The following is a 17,485-nucleotide window of genomic DNA, read 5'->3' as shown; positions in this document are numbered from 1 at the left end:
TTCTTCTTGTCAGTTCATTGGAATACATTTTTGTAATGGGCATATGTAATACAAAATACAATAATAAATACAAAATTATTTTCCACACTAGGGATAGGGCTAGAGGGAATTAACTGCTGAAATTCTGTTCCACCCTTTAAAAGTGTGGTCAAAATAAATAGACTTCAATAGAAAAAAATAGTAAGTTTTTCCAATAATATACTTTCCACACATGTTAAGGGCATGGCAGGTGATTGGTATGTTTTTCTAATAAGCAGCTGGGCAATGCATAACAACGGCTTCAGTAAAATTCAGACTCTGACTCACTTCTAGAGTCTAAGCAAAGAAATAATCAAAGATGTGGACAATGGTTTATGCATAAGGATGCTCATAGGTTGTTCGTCCTTAATCATAATTTTAAAATAGAAACAATATATATGTCCACAGTAGTGGAGTGTGTGTGTACATATCTTGGTAATTCATGCAACACATGTTTGCTGAATACCTTTTCTGGCCAGCCTCTTTGCCAGCCCCTGGAATCCAGTGGTACACAAAACAAACATGTCCACCTCCTGGGGCATGTCATGTAGTTACAACAATGGAACAGACAAATAATAAGCAAATTCCACAAATCAGTTGGATGTTAAAAAAGAAAAGCAGAGGAGGAAGTAATTGCAGGTTTTGCCATTAAAAGTAAATGTAACTGTCAATGGCAAAAACCACAATTACATTTTCACCAACTTAATATGATATTACTAAATTATCAAAGAATATAGTAAAAAGAGGTATGCAAACATGCTACGAATGTCTATTTATCATCTCAAGAAATGATCTGTTAGCCAAATGGGAGAATTTTTCTCAAGTCCAGAAATGGTCATTAATGAACTATTTACCACTCAACAGAGTAGATACAGATACAATTACCAAAAGCAAGAATGTTCAGAGCCACCTCTACCAGAGTACTAAAAAGTGATAAAGATGAAACTTCTCAAGTTTTAATTTCAATAATACACAAGTATGATCCAATTTGAAAGAGGAAATTTGAAAGCCATACCTCTCTGATAAAGTCTAAAACTAAAGAGGTATAAAACATAAGGAGTTGTAAACTTTTCTCTTTCCACTCCACAGTACATTTGACAAAGGCTTACATCCTTAGAATTTCCTCTTGGAACAATTATAAAAGTCAAATCCCTGACGAGTAAAGAAACTAAGCAGTGCATAGCAACAACTTCAGAAAAAGCCACAGACTTTGTCAAACTTGTAGAAGTCTAAGCAAGGAAATAAGTGGAGATATGGACAAAGGTTTGTGCCTAAAGATATTTGTGTGTTGTTCTTTCTCATCATAACTGTGAAATTGAAACAATGTAAATGTCCACAATAGTGAAGTATATGTTTACATATTTCCAACAATTCTTGGAGGAGTTGGGGTTTCATGGTGTTGTCTACTAGAGCCAGCAACGTTTTGAGGCTACAGATCCTCCCCACCCTTATTATTTAGGAATGCTGCTCATGTCATAACGTGGTAGGCTAAACTTGCTTCCATGACACTTGCCCACGGATTATAAATTAATTGTGTGATTGAGGAAGTCCCTGGGAAGACCATGCCCACCCCTTGTTCATGCTGGCTGGCTGTAACCATAGCAGCCTCTTACTCCAGACCAAAGTTCAGCGACTGTAAATTTTATAACCATGCTCAGAGTTCAATGTCCATTAGCATAACCCTTCCTTAGGAAGAGAGAGATTTTATATTTGACAGCAAGATGTTAAGACTCCATTTCTAAATACTAGACTTCAAATGATAAGATCCAAAAGTGTTATAAGAAGATACTTGGGTTTTATTTTTATTTGTTTGTCCTAGAGAACTTATTTTTCTGTGAAAATGCCTACCGCAAAGAAGACATTGATGTTCTTATCAAGCTTTTTCACCAGCCTTGGGTCTTTCATCGTTATTTGCTCTATCCTTGGGACACAAGCATGGATCACCAGTACAATTGCTGTTAGAGACTCTGCTTCCAATGGGAGTATTTTCATCACTTACGGACTTTTTCACGGGGAGAGTAGTCAAGAATTGAGTCACGGACTTGCAGAATCAAACAAACATTTTGCAGGTAAATGATAAACTAATTTAAATGGATATAGTGAGACTGAATTAAGGTTCATGTCATTCTGTATTTGGGCCAAATAATCATTCAAAAATAATTTCTTTGTAAGCTTTGGGTTAGGCTGAAGATGCAAGCCTAACTCATAATTTTGGAAATTTGCCATGTCATTATTTGAGCTTCCTCAGTTCTGGTGGTGTCTACTAGTACAACAGTTTCAATCATTCTAGCAGTGGCTACATTTAAATAATACCCACCAAGTTGATTGACAAGTAAATAAGTAAACATATGTAACAGCAATATGGTATTGAATAGCCAGTAGGAACGCATTTTTTAACTGTATCGACTAGGTTTTTAGTTGGAGCCAAAATCTCTGTCTAGAACTTCGCAAGTGGCATCTATGCAGGAAAGAGTAAAATAGAATATTTCTTACCTCTATTTCTCAAGTTCATTTCTTTAACTAATTTGAATTTACCTCCAAAATATCTATTTGCTGGAAATTATATTAAATTTCCATTAGTTTATTAATTGTATATTTTACAGGAATTCCTAAACATATTTTTCTGATTTCTTATATAATAATGTCCTCCTCTCAATGGAAGGAAAATGAAAGTTCATTAAGAATGATAAGTTGATTTAGCTACTTATTTGACTTTTGAAGTTTGATACCTACCTTTATGTTTTCTAAATTTAAAAACATTTGTAAATTACACATTAAATGGACTTTGTTTTGAACAATGTTCTATACAAGTATCATGCAGGCATTACCAGGTATCATACAGTCATTACCTTCTGACTTATAAATATGCATCATTTTCTATTACACAAATGTAATATTTAGTCCTTGTGTAATGCATAAAGAAGTTTGAGTCCTAGCCAGTAGCTCTAGGTTCTAGCTATAGAGTATTTATGACTTTTTCATGAACCTATTTTCTTAAATCCAAAGCAACCTGGTTATGTTCCCAAGTTATACATTTGTCATTTAGATGTTAACAAAAGCAACGTATCCCCTGACATTGCCAAAGCCTTTCAGGGACATCTCCTCTGGGGTCAACCTCAGCTTCCAGTAAGAATGGGAATCATTTGCTTTACAGCAAGTTTCGAAGACTCAGTCATGCCTTCAGTTATGTGAATAGCATTCTCAAAACCAAAAAGTGCCCTGAAGCCTCAGACACATTTAAAAAAATTTAAATAAGAGACAAAACTTGCAAGTTTTTTGGTTTCCATACGGTATCTGTTGGGAACCAGTTGATTTCCAATTTGAGATAAATGGCTTCAAAGAAAGTGTCAACTATCTCTATGCACGGAGACTCAGAGGAGGCCAGGATGGGCCAGGACCTGGTTCTAAAGCCCTGTGTGTGTGCAGGTGAGCATGGTGATGTCAGGGGACCAGAGCAGGCACTCATCAAGGAGAGCTGGGAAAGGGCCCAGGGCCAGGTAGGTGAGGCAGCCCAGGTAGGAGCACAGCGAGGATATTTGCCTTCCCTTTGCTTGCTCTCCACTTTTATGCTTTGCTACTGGGGAGCCACATTCTGACCTTCTCCAAGTCACTGCCCAAACTCCTGGTGCTGAAGAAGGTGAACCACCACCCTATTAATGAAGGTGCTGCACTGTCACTCTGGTTGACACCTAAGGACCCCTCAGAGCCTAGGGAGCCTTCATTGCCGATGATTCTAATAATCATTGAGTTTGAACACCTGTAAGCAGTTCTCTTAGGTGGGAAAGTCATGTTACTAGAATCTTCAGCTTGCAGTGTTCAGCTGCTAACAGTCCTGGAATGCTTCCCCTGGGAGCAGCTCTGCAATGTGCAGTGAGACGGGATGCTCTCCTATTGCTTCTCATGGCCACCCAGGGCTTCTTTCAAATCAGAAACCAACCATTGGCAGCACAATAAAATCTGTATAAATGCCTCTATCTTGCCCAGCAGTGGTGGACTGACTGTTCCGATTGAGAAATTAACCATATCAGCTTCTTGGCTAGGATGAGGTCATACCAAATGTCCCCCAAGAGTAATAGTTATTGCAAAGCTCTGCTGTATTTCTGCTTGGTATTTATCACATGGAGCCAATTTTGACCGTAGATTTTAAAACAAAAGAGCAGAAGGAAGCAAAGATGGCTGATTTCAAAATGCCAAAATAATTCAACCAACATCATGTCAATCTTTGGGGAAAACTGTCTGTCAGACCTGGTAAGGAAATTCTCCAGTGTGTAACTGGATGGCGTGGGCAGCTCAGGCTGAGTGGTTGCATCCTAGTTTGCCCAACATCGAGATGAAAAGTGACAGGTCCTGTATGTCCAGCCGTGAACAGATTGTTTTTGCTGCTCCCAAAGTTCTGGAGATCTAATTTCTGTTCAAAAAATCTTCCCTGAGCAGCTGCTGGGTATATAAGGGGCTCATATACTGGAAGGAATTGCACATGGTTCCTGGCCTTGGAGGGCTCACCACCCAGTGTGAGGGAAAGACCCTTCCTCGGTTAAAATCAGTGCCCTACACTCACGGGCGGAGCATGGTGTGTGCAGGTCTCCATGGAAGCAAGGGGATGGGGGGAACACATGTCTGCAAAGCCCCGTTGGAGGGCAGAATCCTGAAACATGAGCTGCAAGGGGGTGTAAGCTCACACTGTGGACACTCCCCTCCTTCTTCGTTCTGGATCTTGGGTGCCATATAAAAAGAAGTCAGCCCTTTAACTCTGTGTTTTGAAAATGTGGTCAGGGTCCCAGAAGCAAAATGTGCACTGTTTGCTCATACTGGCAATCACGGCAGTCATGGCAAAGTGTGTCATTCACATTTAGAACATGGAGTTCCTGCGAATGTCATTTCAAATATTACTCAGCCTATGCATTGACCAGAACATATATTGCTACAGAATCGTTTTGACAGGAAAAGTTTTTATGATAGATTTTTTTTTTTTTTTTGAGACAGGATCTCACTGAATTAAGATCACCTGTGAAGATTTTTTTTTTAAAACGAGCAAGTCAGGGCCTCACTCTGCAGAAACTGCTATTCAGTTGGTCCAGGGTGGGGATTCCTCACTTGCATTCCAGGTGATTCTGCCTTCTGCTGTAGACCACGTGACTGCTCACAGTCCCACACATTTGCATCATCACCCAGGCTGGAGTGCAATGGTGGGATCTCAGCCCAGTACAATTTCCACTTCCTGGGCTCAAGCAATTCTCATGCTTCAGCCTCCCTAGTAGCTGGGATTACAAAAATGCACTACCACGCTTTGCTAATTTTTGTGTTTTTAGTAGAGACAGGGTTTCACCATGTTGGCCAGGCTGGTCTCAAACCCCTGATCTCAAGTGATCCGCCCACCTCGGCCTCCCAAAGTGCTGGAATTACAGGCATATTTTTCTTTTCTTTTCTTTTTTGAGACAGGGTCTTGCTTTGTCACCCAGTCTGGAGTTGAGTGGTGTAATCATAGCTCACTGCAGCCTCTATATCCTGGGCTCAAGAGGTCCTCCTGCCTCAGCCTCTGGAGTAGCTGGGACCACAGGTACACACCACTATACCCAGCCACTTTTCCTATGTTTTTGTAGAGACGGGGGTCTCACTAGCCCAGGCTCGACTTTATTGTGAGAGACATTTCTGCTCATGTGACACTGGACTCTTTGTCCTCAGTTCCAAGAACAGTCTGGTTTGCAAATGTGTGGGACTGTGAGCAGTCACGTGATCTACAGCAGAAGGTAGAATCACCTGGAATGCAAGTGAGGAATCCCCACCCTGGACCAGCTGAATAGCAGTTTCTGCAGAGTGAGGCCCTGACCTGCTCGTTTTAAAAAAAATCTTCACAGGCGATCTTAATTCAGTGTTGACAACAACCAGCTTCACCAAGGCCAGGCACTAGATTGAGAGGCATCGTTGTACTGGGTATTGTTTTTAAGTCCTTTGGATGTGGTCTTCTTGAAATTAAATTAATTTTTTGGAGAAACCTCTGGACAACCTTGCAAAGGAAGCAAGGCAGACTGAGGGAAAGCTCGGCTCCCAGCTGGCCTTTGAGTGCTGCGTCCGAGTCAGGATCCGCTGCAGGTGGTGGGAATCTCACCCCCGTCTGCCGTTCCCCCTGCCCGCTACTCTCTTTTCTCCTTCGACCTCCACTTGTTCTCAGGGAACTCAACATTGCACCATTAGCCCAAGCTAAAAATAATTGGAAACATAAATCTGCTGCAGAAACTAATTAATTGGAAAGAGAAGAACAATAAAGTTTATTTCTCCAGAATTCATAAAGAGCCCCCACCTTTACCCTGTCCACATAAGGAGATTTTCCTGGAGAGGAATATTTGTCATCTGCTCCCAGAGATGTAACCACATTAGAAGGGGAAGTGTATAGAGGACAGAATAAGATGCCCTTCCGGGCTCAGGCCACTTCTCCCCAAGGAACCCTGGCCACTTTCTGAGAGGCTGGGGCACCAGCCTGGGCTTCCCAGGGGAGCTGTCAGGCCACACTTGGAGATCTCTTGATAGAATGAGCTCCTTCTGAAGGCACCGGGGCTGACAGATTCAGGAGTTGCCCTGTCAGACTCCCTGGTGACCAGGTGTTTACAGAGGGAATCATGGTTCCCACCCACCCACTCACAAAGCCACCCTCCCTCGATGTCCGAGGACTTACAGAAAACCAGAACTCCAAAGGCAGATGGCAAGTGGGGCCTGAAGGGATATGTTTCCCTGCATGGGGAGCCCGGATGTCCAGGTGGCTCTACGTGTGTCCCGTATCCACTGCCTGGCGGCACGGTTCTGCCTCCCAGCTGTGGGATCTGCGGCGAGGCGCTCTTCTCTGTGGCCACGTTGTTCTTGGCTCTTGCCTGGGGCTGCCAGCATCAAGGCAATTAGCGCCAATTGTGAGGTGGCTTTCCTGATTCACAGGCTTGCCCCCTAAAAGGAAGAAAAGAACGGAATGTGTTTGCTAATTTCGTAGGCAGAAAGCAGCTGTCAGATGCTATGGAAGTTTATTGTTATTTCGTTCTTGATAACTTTCCCTGAATTTCCAGCTTTTATTGTCTAAGTTCTGAGCCAGGAGCTGGAGGGGAGATATAGCTGTCAGACCTATGTGGCAGGAAATTCAGAAAGCCAGAAAATAATTTTAAAATGCAGCAGTTAGAATCAAGATGAATTGTCACCTTAATACACAGAAAATATGAGTCAACAGGCCACAAATGACTCCCTTTTGGAAAATCACATCATTAGATCTCACCAAAAGTCACAAACAAAGCTAAATTCAATTGTCACTTTCTAATTCACTCTGAAAAAAAAAAAAAAAAAAGGAATGTTAACCATTTACCAATGAATATCCAAAAACAGCTTTACCAAGTGTGTAAAGCAGAAAAATACTGCAAGCCACGTCAGGGGCCTTGGACACAGCTCCTTTTTTTCCACACTAAAGTTGTTTTTATTTTATTTATTATTATTATTATTTTTTGAGACGGAGTCTCACATGATCTCCGCTCACTGCAACCTCCGCCTCCTTGATTTCTATTTTCTAGCTAAGTAACCAAATCATTTCTTATTGGTTACCAAACTTTGCTGAGGAGTGAGTTTCTTTACTCCCCAGCAAACTTCGGGATTGACCCTGGAGTTTCCCCTTTAGGGTCCAGGAGGAGCTGGTGCATGTGGAATGGGGAACGATTCCCCCTTCTGGTGACTCAGCGGTGATTCATCTGCAGCCACTTACCTGTCCCCCGAACAGGTGTGCCCTACGTGCTGTAGCTTTTTCCTCCTCTCCTCTGGTGTCACCTTCTATGACAGTACTTTCTAAGTAAGTGTGTGCTAAATTGTAGCAATAGGAATCCCCCAGCTGCTGCATCTCCATAGTGAGCAAGAGGCAAAGGCAAGAGACTTCACCTGAGGTCAGAGACAGGAACAGTCCTGGCCCAGATGGCCACTCCCACTCAGCCAGAAGGCAGGCCCAATAGGCTCCACCCATCCCCCCCTAGGCAGCTGACCCACGCTCTGCTGGAGTGCTTCCCTAGGATGCACAGCCCAAGGCTATGCTGAGAATTTCACCATGCCCTATGGGTTTTTAGCAGAAATTGGCAAAATAGTCCAGTCACCACTAAGCACAAGTAGGCTGTACCTGTGCAAGCTGGACTTTGTTCACAGTCCCCAGTTCCACCTGAGGAGGAGAATGTTCCCTTGCCAGGGTGATGACATCATCGTCCTCATGCCACTGAACTGAGACTTGCCCAGTCTTCTTCCTGTCTGCTCCCTTCTCCCATGGGTTTTCAAGGGTCATGTGGCCATGCCAACGACTGTGAGACATACCCACATTGCCCTTCTGCTGCCCTTTTCTCTCTCCTCTCCCCACCTTTTTATTGAGACAGAGTCTCGCTCTGTTGCCAGGCTGGAGTGCCGTGGCACGATCTTGGCTCACTGCAACGTCTGCCTCCCGAGTTCAAGCGATTCTCCTGCCTCAGCCTCCCAAGTAACTGAGACTACAGGCATGAGCCACCATGCCCAGCTAAGTTTTGTATTTTTAGTGGAGACGGGGGTTTCACCATGTTGACCAGGATGGTCTCGATCTATTGACTTTGTGATCTGCCCACCTCAGCCTCCCAAAGTGCTGGGATTACAGACGTGAGCCACCACACCCGGCCTCCTCCCCCTTTCTTTCCTGCACTTTCTCACTCTCCCTTGCAGCCGGGCCCTTGGGTTGCCTGTCACTGTTGCTTCTGGGGCCTCTCCCACTTCTGGTCTAGGAGGCTTCACTCCCAGATCTGCACCACTTGGGATGCCTGCTGTCTCTGGATGAGGGTCTTTACCACAAACTTCTTTGCCAGCAGCCCCTGAGGCTGTATCTCTGGCACCTGATTGCAAGCTGCTGGCTGCATCTCCTTTATGCCCACTCTCTGTCCAATGGGAGGAAATTTTCTCCCTCATAGAACATGGCTAATTAAGAAGCCAAAAAACAAACAAACAAAAATAGTGAACAAATAGAATTAAGAGGTTCAAAAATGGGGTGGGGGTGTTCTCCTGTCCAAGGGGAGTGTTGGGTCTCATGGGAGCCCCGTGTCTATCTGGCCAGGCCAGGTGGCTCATGCCTGTAATCCCAGCGCTTTGGGAGGCCAAGGAGGGAGGATCACTTGAGCCCAGGAATTGGAGACCAGCCTGGGCAACATAGTGAGATCCTATCCCTACAAAAAATTAAAAAGAAAACTAGCTGAGCATGGTCGTGGTGACACATCCTACAGTCCCAGCTACTGCTACTCTGGAGGCTGAGGCAGGAGGATTTCTTGCTTGAACCTGGGAGATCAAGACTGTAGTGAGCTATGATCTTGCCACTGAACTCCAGGCTGGGTGACAGAGCAAGACCTTGTCTCCAAAAAAAGACAAAAAAGAGAGAAAGACAGAGAGAGTCAGAATAAAGTCTGTGCAGGGAGGGGCCAGGCTGGCGGGGGACTTTGCAATCACACCCAACAAGGAGTACTCCGGAGACGTGGCCTGTTGGTCATGCTGGGATTTCTATCCCTCCTCAAATGTTTGGACAGGCTGCCAGGCAGGAAAGGAGCAAGGGAATTTTGTGTGATTCCCAAAGGAGAATTAGGACCCCTGGGTTTAAGTTGTGGAGATGCAGATTTGGGCTCAGCATAATGAGGAATTTTTAAATCATTACGGCAATGCAGGGAGGGAAAGAACACGTTTGAGGAGGGGATTGGTGACCCCTCCAAGGGCGTTCACAGCACCCTGGGGTCTCCGACCTCCCATGCATGTTCTCTCAATTCTTTGAAACACTCTGGTTCAGGAAGGAACTCCTCAACCTTCGACCTGTGGGTATAACACTGAGGGAGTACCACCCCTAGGCCCAGAAACCAGAGATCCTACCTGGCCTTTTCGCTTTCTGTTCTTTGAAGCTGCTCCAGGTAAAGACATGAGGTCTCCAAGGCTCCCTCCCTGGAGACCAGCGAAACCGGAACGGAAAGAGTCTTTCACTTGTTTTTACTCGTGCTGTTCCCAGTGATGTTGTTGTTGCCTCACTGCGACACGGAAATTCTCCAAATCACTTTCTCCTATGTCCTGGTGACTTTCCTGGAACAATCCCCATAGATGCTATTTGATCTGCTGGCCTGTCCACAGGGCCTCGCACACCCTGACAGCCCTTGGCTGGGCTGGGCCTGCATGTCAGTGCACCCCTGCGTCGCCTGGGCCCTGTGTCCTCAACAAAAGAGCAGGTGGAGGAGTCGGCTGGTGGGGGTCAGCTGAGAAAGGTGAAACCAGGAACCCAGGACTGACAGCCAGGGCACCTTTGCTTCATTTTTCAAGAGTGTTGTTCCATGCTGAAGCTCCTTTACATTTAAGAAATATGCAAATTTCATGCAATGCCGTCAGGATTCGGAAGAGTTCTCCTTGGAAAGCAGAGTCAAGGCTCACTCATGGGCAGATTCCCAGCTGCCTCCAGCATTAAAGCCCCATGAGCATCTGGTCCTGTCTGGCTCCAGGGAAGCGGAGTCTGAAGTAGGACCCACACCTCGATTTACACCAACAGGAGTCATTTTCTTCTGTCAGCCTTCGGCTCCCACTTTCCTGGTCACCTTTCTTAGCCTTTTCTCTGCTGATGCCACCCCTGATTCATGTAATTACCCCAGAAACTGCAGGACTTATGGGAGTCTCACAGTGCACAGGTTTTCAGGGTGACCTGCTCTGTGAGTGCCTCCAAGTGGAAGCCGAGTTAGTGCTCAGAGCAACAGGGGCACTGGTGAAACTGTGACAAGCACCTTGGCAAGGATGGAAGGCCAAGCTCACTAACGGGAAGGCTGCCCAGCCCCGCTGCCAGTATCCAGGAAGGCAAACTCTTTCCTAGGGGACTTCAAAATCAGGATAAATACCCAGTTATCTGTAGTGTTGTGGTCATATCCATTCAACCCAATGATTCAACAACCAGCCCACAGTGAGGAATGTGAGTCTTGTTCCTGCAGGCCTTGGAGGTTCCTGACATCTCTAACCGATATCCAACAACCGCCAACTCAGGCACCTAAGAGGGTAGGTGGGGAGGAATGCCAGGCTAGGGCTGCTATTTGCATTCCTTGCAATGTTTTGCACTCACAAAACATTGTTTTAGTTTTAGGGACACTGAATAATTCTTCCCAAAGAACTCTGCATTTGGTGGCTATCCTGTTCCTGGTCCTGAGCTTGTTCACGTCGCTGCTGAGCTCTGTGTTTACCTGCTACAACAGCATCAGCAACCCTTACCAGACGTTCCTGGGACCGACAGGGGTGTACACCTGGAACGGGCTCAGCGGTGAGTGGCCCTGTGAGACTCAGTGCTCTGCAGAGAACCGCATAAACATACACGGTCAGGCTCATGCCAACGAAACCATGAGGGCCTCCCACGAGCTGAGGACTGGGGCTTATCTTGTCAGTCCAGAGAGTTTATGAAGCATCTCTGGAAATAGAATTCTGTTTTAAAGGCACCGTTGAGGAGGCTTACAACAAGCCAGCCTTTGCTTTTGAGAATCTAACATAAGAAGTCAAAATGCGCAAAAGTCAACAAAATATCGACTGAGCTCCTGCCATGTGCTTAACTCCAAGCTAGGCTCTGTATGGTATAGAGAAGCACACACACATGCACACACGTGCATACACACACACATGAGCACACTGGCACACACTTCCTTCCCTTTGCTCCTCCACATGACAAGAGTCCACTTGGCCTCCACACATGATATCTCTGCATGGTTATGCCACAGAGCCACAGATAATGTCACATAAGAGAATCTGGGGGCAATACCTTTCTTGCGGGCCACCTGTGAGCCTGGGGTGTTGCTGGGTGTTGCTTCCTGGTTATTTTGTTTGTTTCATGAGTGTGGTGCTGGGAGGATGGAGCCCAGATAGGAAATGGGTCCTAGCTTTGACTCACAGTCTTTTGGCTTTCACTGGGTTTTGCCACGGCTCTGCAGTTGCCCCACTGCCCAGAGCAGGGCCGGGGAAGTGCCTCTTTGCCCTGCCCAGCTGCCTTGAGGGCCTTGCTCCTGTCAGGCAGCCAGCTTTCTCCTTTCTTTCCCTCTCTCCACCATCGAAACTGGATCTTAGGAATAAAGCCTGTCCTAAGGAAATGATTTCCGAAGTGGCTTCATGTAAGTTTCAGGTGATACCTTTTAACACATCCCTGAAATTTGCAAGCACAGGAAGGAGGCTGTGGATATCACATGTGTCAGGAAGCTTCGGAGGAGGAACTGAGGGCAGCAGCATCCGCTCCCCCCATCGAGTGCCATCGTTACCACTAGGCAGGCGCAGGTGGGTGGAGGAGGCCAGCATCTCCATGCCGTGGAGTAGTGGTGTACTGAGGAATATGGACAATGGCTTTCCAGTCGGGAAAAACAAAAAGAGAAAAAAGCGCTGGTGATTGGAATGGTGCAAACACAGCCACAAGGTCGTTTTCAGACTCCCAATGTGAGAACACTCACGTGGAGCTGAGATGTACAAACTGGCCCCAGCACCACACAGGTAGGACGGTGAGGGATGCTTTTTAAAATGTAAAAGCGTTAAGCCTGTAAGGACTGCAGGTGGACCAGGCTCACATTACATACTCACACCTCAGCTTCCAGGATCTGGGGTCAGGCTGGTTTAAACACATTCATGTATAACTGACTCTTTCTTTCTGTGCTTTCATTAATTGGTGGTAAAAACAAATAAATTCCCCAATTTAATGGGCATCCACTATGGAGAAGCCACAACAATCCCATAGAATGAATACCACTGTCTCCCTTTCTTATAGCAGAGCTGAATGTCCGAGGTTAAGGGACTTTGTTACAAACTCAGATACACTCACCTGAATGCCAGGGTCCTTTGCCCCCAGTCAAGCAAACCAAAGGTAAACCAATGGGTACTCATGGCCAGGGTAAAGAGATGGATTATTTTTACTGTTGCTCATGTAATTAAGAAAGTACGGGAAGCAGTGGCTTCAGGCACAGCTCGAGTCAGGGTCTCGGCCCATGTCGTGAGGACTGTTTCCAGCCACTGCTCCGTCTCTGGCCTCCTCAGTGTTCACTCCTTCACTCATTCATTGGCCAGATCAATCCTCGTGAAGGTAAGTTGACTGCTGGCCACCCTGGGCTCATTGCTGATGGCAGCAGCCTGGAGAGAAAAAAAAACAACAACAAAAAAAAACTTCTTATTTCCTCCACATTAAGAGAAAGTCCTGGGCTACTTTGCACTCACATTGCCCTTCTTCCATCCCTTGACCAATCTCTGTGGCTGGCAGGGTTGAATTCCCCCATCCATCCACCAGTTGGCCAAGGATACCTGCCCGTCCTGGAGCTGGGGCCAGAGTCGGCCCTTCCCCAGCCGCAGGGGTGAGTGGGGAAGGAAGACTGCGTTCTTGGAGGGAAAACAGGTACCAGACCAGAGTGGAGGGCCAGGTGTGGGGCCGGCAGAACAACATGGCCCAGCATTGCTGTGTCTACAGCCCGCAGGGTTCAAAGTCTGCCACCTTTTCCACAAAGCTGTGGCCTCCACAGCCGGATATGGGCTGGCTTTACATACAGCAGAGGCCTCATGCATGTTTGTGAAGAAAAACATGAAAAACAGGGGCCAGACAGCCTCCCCCAGCCCTGCCTACTCCTATCCACAAAGAATTGTTTGATGGAGAGGGAATTCCAGCCACCGTCCTTTCCTGGCTCAGGGGCAAGTTCTAACACACAGAGGGAGGCTGTGAGGTGGGCAGAAAAACAACCTGAGAGGTTGATATTTAAGGAGCAGATTATGTTCTGATGCCGGCCTGGGAGAAGGCCTTAGCACAGCTTGGCTTCTTCCAAATGCCCCTGGAGGCCCCTTGACCCTAACGCTTGGATAGGCCTGACTTTGGCCCAAAGTAGCCCTTTGGGGATTCCTGATTTTCTTCACCGGAGCTTTGAGGGTTGGAGAATTTAGTGAAACTCTCAGTTTGCTGGAGGCTCAGCCTGCAGAAGTGCTTGTGTACAGGGATGCCTTGATTCTTGCTTTGGGTCATGGCCAGGGGAGAGTGCAATCAGGCTTACTTCCGGGAATGCTGGGGCCAGAAGGAAGTGCTCCAAACCCCTAGGGGCGGGGTTTGAACACCTCTGCTTGGCCAGCAGATGTTGGGTAGGAGAGGAAGTAGGTTTCCTAGCTTGTTTCTGACAGAGAGAAGCAGGTTCTGCTTTGTGGAGACAAGCAGCAGCCTCACTTCCTAGGTTCCCCTGCCCTCTGACCTCAGCCTGCCCTCTGACCTCAGCCTGCTCTCTGCACCATACTGACTGCACCCTGTCCTCAGGGGATAAAACTGTAACGGAGAGAAACTTGAAGCCAGCCAGAACTTTGCAGACTGCCAGTTCCAAATACATTTGTGTCTCAACTGAGGAACCCAGAGAGGGGAAAGTGACCAGCAGGTCACAGGGCCCAGTGGTTGGAGGCCAGCACAGAAGCCAAGGTCCGGGAGACTTCTGAGGCTCCTCCTCTACCCCAGGGCTTCTTCCAGCCCCTATAAGTCCTTCTGTCCCAGAGGCTGGAGAAGCCTGGCAGGTAGAGGCTCTGGGCATCTGGTTTCTAAAGGGGATTCACGTTAGCATTTTGTGTCTGTGTGTCGGCCCCTCCTGATTCAAATCAAAGTTCTAGGCAGCACACTCTGGAAAAAAAGCATTTTGCCCTGTATTCATCCTGCCCTTTATGATTAAGCTTTTATAGGAAACTTCACAAGAGGAAAACGAAGGGTAATTAAGGCTGTGAGGCACCCGGAGAGCTTCAGAGGGCCAGGGCTTTTGTACGGACAAATTATTAAGAAATAAAACCATTACATTGAGGATGAAGGTCTGTCATCAAGGAGTGTTAAAACATTTTCCTCATTCAAAACCCCTTTAATTAGGACCTTTTGAAGGATGGTTTGCAATGTTTCCCTAGGTGTGAGTTACAGCAGGATACATTTGAAGTCCATTGAGTTCTGGGTACATGGAGACAGATGGAGTCTCAAAGGATTTTCATGGCCAGGAACCCGACGGCCCCTTGCGCACATCAGACCTCGCTGGGTGAGCCTGATCACTGGCCTCATCACAAGTCCAGGAACATGCACATCCATATCCTCCAAAACCTTTCTTTATTGAGATGAGTCACAGCTTTGCTGAGATGAGTCACACATCGTGTAATTCACCCATTAAAGCATACAATTCCATGATTTTTCGTATGTTCTCAGACATGTGCAAGCATCACAACTGCCAATTTTAGAATATTTTGATCATCTGGAAAAGAAGCCTCATGCCCTTTAGCTGCTACCCTCTTCCAGCGCATGTCCAGCCCTAAGCAACCGCACAAGCCCTAATCTACTTTTTTTTTTTTTTTTTTTGTCTCTATCTCATTCCCTTTGGAAGATGAGGAATGAGACTCAGAGAAGTTGGATGACCTGGTCCAAGTTTACTTATCTGGGATTTCCAATCCTGTTCTCTCTGATTCCAGAACTAAATTCTTCTAACTAGACCAAAGTGGCTCTCCCAAGTCTGTGCTAAAGAATGTTTCTTAGGACCAGCACAGTGGCTCACACTCAGCACTTTTGGAGGCCAAGGCAGGTGGATCGCTTGAGTCCAGGGGTTCAAGACCAGCCTAGGCAACATAGAAAAACCTATCTCTACAAAAAATTAGTCAAGCATGGTGGCATGCGCCTGTACTCTCAGCTAGCCAGGAGGCTGAGGTGGTGGGATGAATTGAACCCGGGAGGTGGAGGTTCAGTAAGCTGAGGTCGTGCCACTGCACTTTAGAGCCTGGGAGAGAGTGAGACTCCATCTCAAAACAAACAAACAAACAAACAAAAAAGAATGTTCTCTAGTGGAGGACATTGTGAAGAATGAAAAAGGGAAGACAGAAACATACAGTAAGTTCTCTTCTCTAATGAGTTTAGTAAGGAGATCCTTCCTGATTAGACAGTCACCAGTGGCATCATATTGCATGAAATTCAAGCTCCTGGGGTAGCATTTGTGGCCGTCAGGGCAACCCAGTCTCTGCACCCAGTTCTTAGGACCCTGGGACCTCTCCCCAACAGCTGAGCTTGTCTCTCAAGTCCCAGGTGCTCCAGGCCTACCACCCACCCAGGGTCTTTGCTGAGGCCGCTTCTTCCATCTGCAATGCCCTGTACTTCCTCAGCTCTTCCCAGAACTCCTTACACAGCTTCTCTCTGAACTGTCCTATCCACTCATTCATTCAGCACACTCCTGCATTCACCACCTAGGAAGCGGGCTATTTGGTAGACCAGTTGCACAAAACTGCTTCTGAAAGCGTTTGGGTCAGCACGTTTGCTGTTGGTCACACACAACCCGGCACAATCATTAGTGTTTTGTGTCTAGACACCTAGTTTGTGTCTTACATTTCTGTAATTCTCCCTAGCGCTTGAGTGTAAATAAACTCCAGTGTAGATATTCAATAAATTTCCATAGCTAAGTGTTCCATAAAGGTAAGTAACATTAAAAACTGTATCACCATGCCATGCATGAAACTCTATCTTCTTTTCAGCATCCTTTGTGTTTGTGACCATGATACTGTTTGTGGCAAATGTACAGTCCAACCATCTCTCTGAAGAGCTGTCCCACCTGCTTTACCCGGCAATCACCAGTAAAGGAACGAACCACAGTTATGGATACTCATTCTGGCTCATACTGCTCGTCATTCTTCTAAATACAGTCACTGTGACCATCATCATTTTCTACCAGAAGGCCAGATACCAGCGGAAGCAGGAGGAGAGGAAGCCAATGGAATATGCTCCAAGGGACGGAATTTTATTCTAAATTCTATTTCATCTCATTTTGGCATGACATCTATTTTACATCAGCCTTGAGTAGTAACTGGTTAGCTTATCTAGACAATCAGCATGGTAGAGTGACTGTCATTTGTGATGGCATTTGTGTTTCATTGATGCTGTACTCTTGAAAAGTTTTTCCCTCAAGGTTGGGGTGAATGAATGGGAAATGTCACCAGTCTGTGTGGCATTCAAAGCTGTGGGATGATGATGAGCATGCCGATCCTTCTGACCTGGTCTCATTATCCGAAATAATAAAAGGTTGTGTCATGTTTCTTTTCTTTGAGTATTTCAAAGCACTTCAGCGCCTATGATCTCATTCCCCTCAGGAGGGACCCGGTATTTTTATTCTACTTCTGTGCATGAAGACTTCTGGGTTCAGAGGGATTCAGAACTCACCTCTCCAGGACCAAGTGCCAGAGGCAAAGAGAGACTTTGGAGTAATTGACTTGGTTCTCTGGACCTTCAGTTGCTGGCATATTCAAACCTGTCAGTGGATAAAAGTGATTATATGTGATCCTCAAACACATTTTTGAGGTTTCAAGACCTCTGCTTTTTGGTCAGAAGGAGAATAGAAATGAGAAGATCAGAGAAAGATAAACACGATAGCCCTGTCGTCTATACGCTAAAGAGGCCAAACATTGTATTCTTGGTTTGATAGGATTGCGGTGACTTCAGTCAAAA

At 46.1% G+C, this 17,485-nt stretch overlaps 1 protein-coding gene across 1 annotated transcript; it reads left to right on the top strand.

Moving 5' to 3' along the window:
* Positions 1-1,665: 1,665 nt before the first annotated feature.
* On the top strand, positions 1,666-17,077 carry CLRN3 (clarin 3). The gene is made up of 3 exons (XM_032281995.1): positions 1,666-2,087; positions 11,129-11,308; positions 16,519-17,077. Exons 1-3 carry the CDS (start codon positions 1,859-1,861, stop codon positions 16,788-16,790), a joined length of 681 nt encoding a protein of 226 aa, XP_032137886.1. The 5' UTR covers positions 1,666-1,858; the 3' UTR covers positions 16,791-17,077.
* Positions 17,078-17,485: the final 408 nt, after the last annotated feature.

The sequence above is a fragment of the Sapajus apella genome, unplaced genomic scaffold (assembly GCF_009761245.1).
Source record: "Sapajus apella isolate SASKATOON/1434 unplaced genomic scaffold, GSC_monkey_1.0 scaffold13, whole genome shotgun sequence".
Classification (NCBI taxonomy): Eukaryota; Metazoa; Chordata; class Mammalia; order Primates; family Cebidae; genus Sapajus; species Sapajus apella.
The sequence above is the reverse complement of the archived record's forward strand: the minus strand, read 5'-3'. Positions and strand labels throughout refer to the sequence as shown.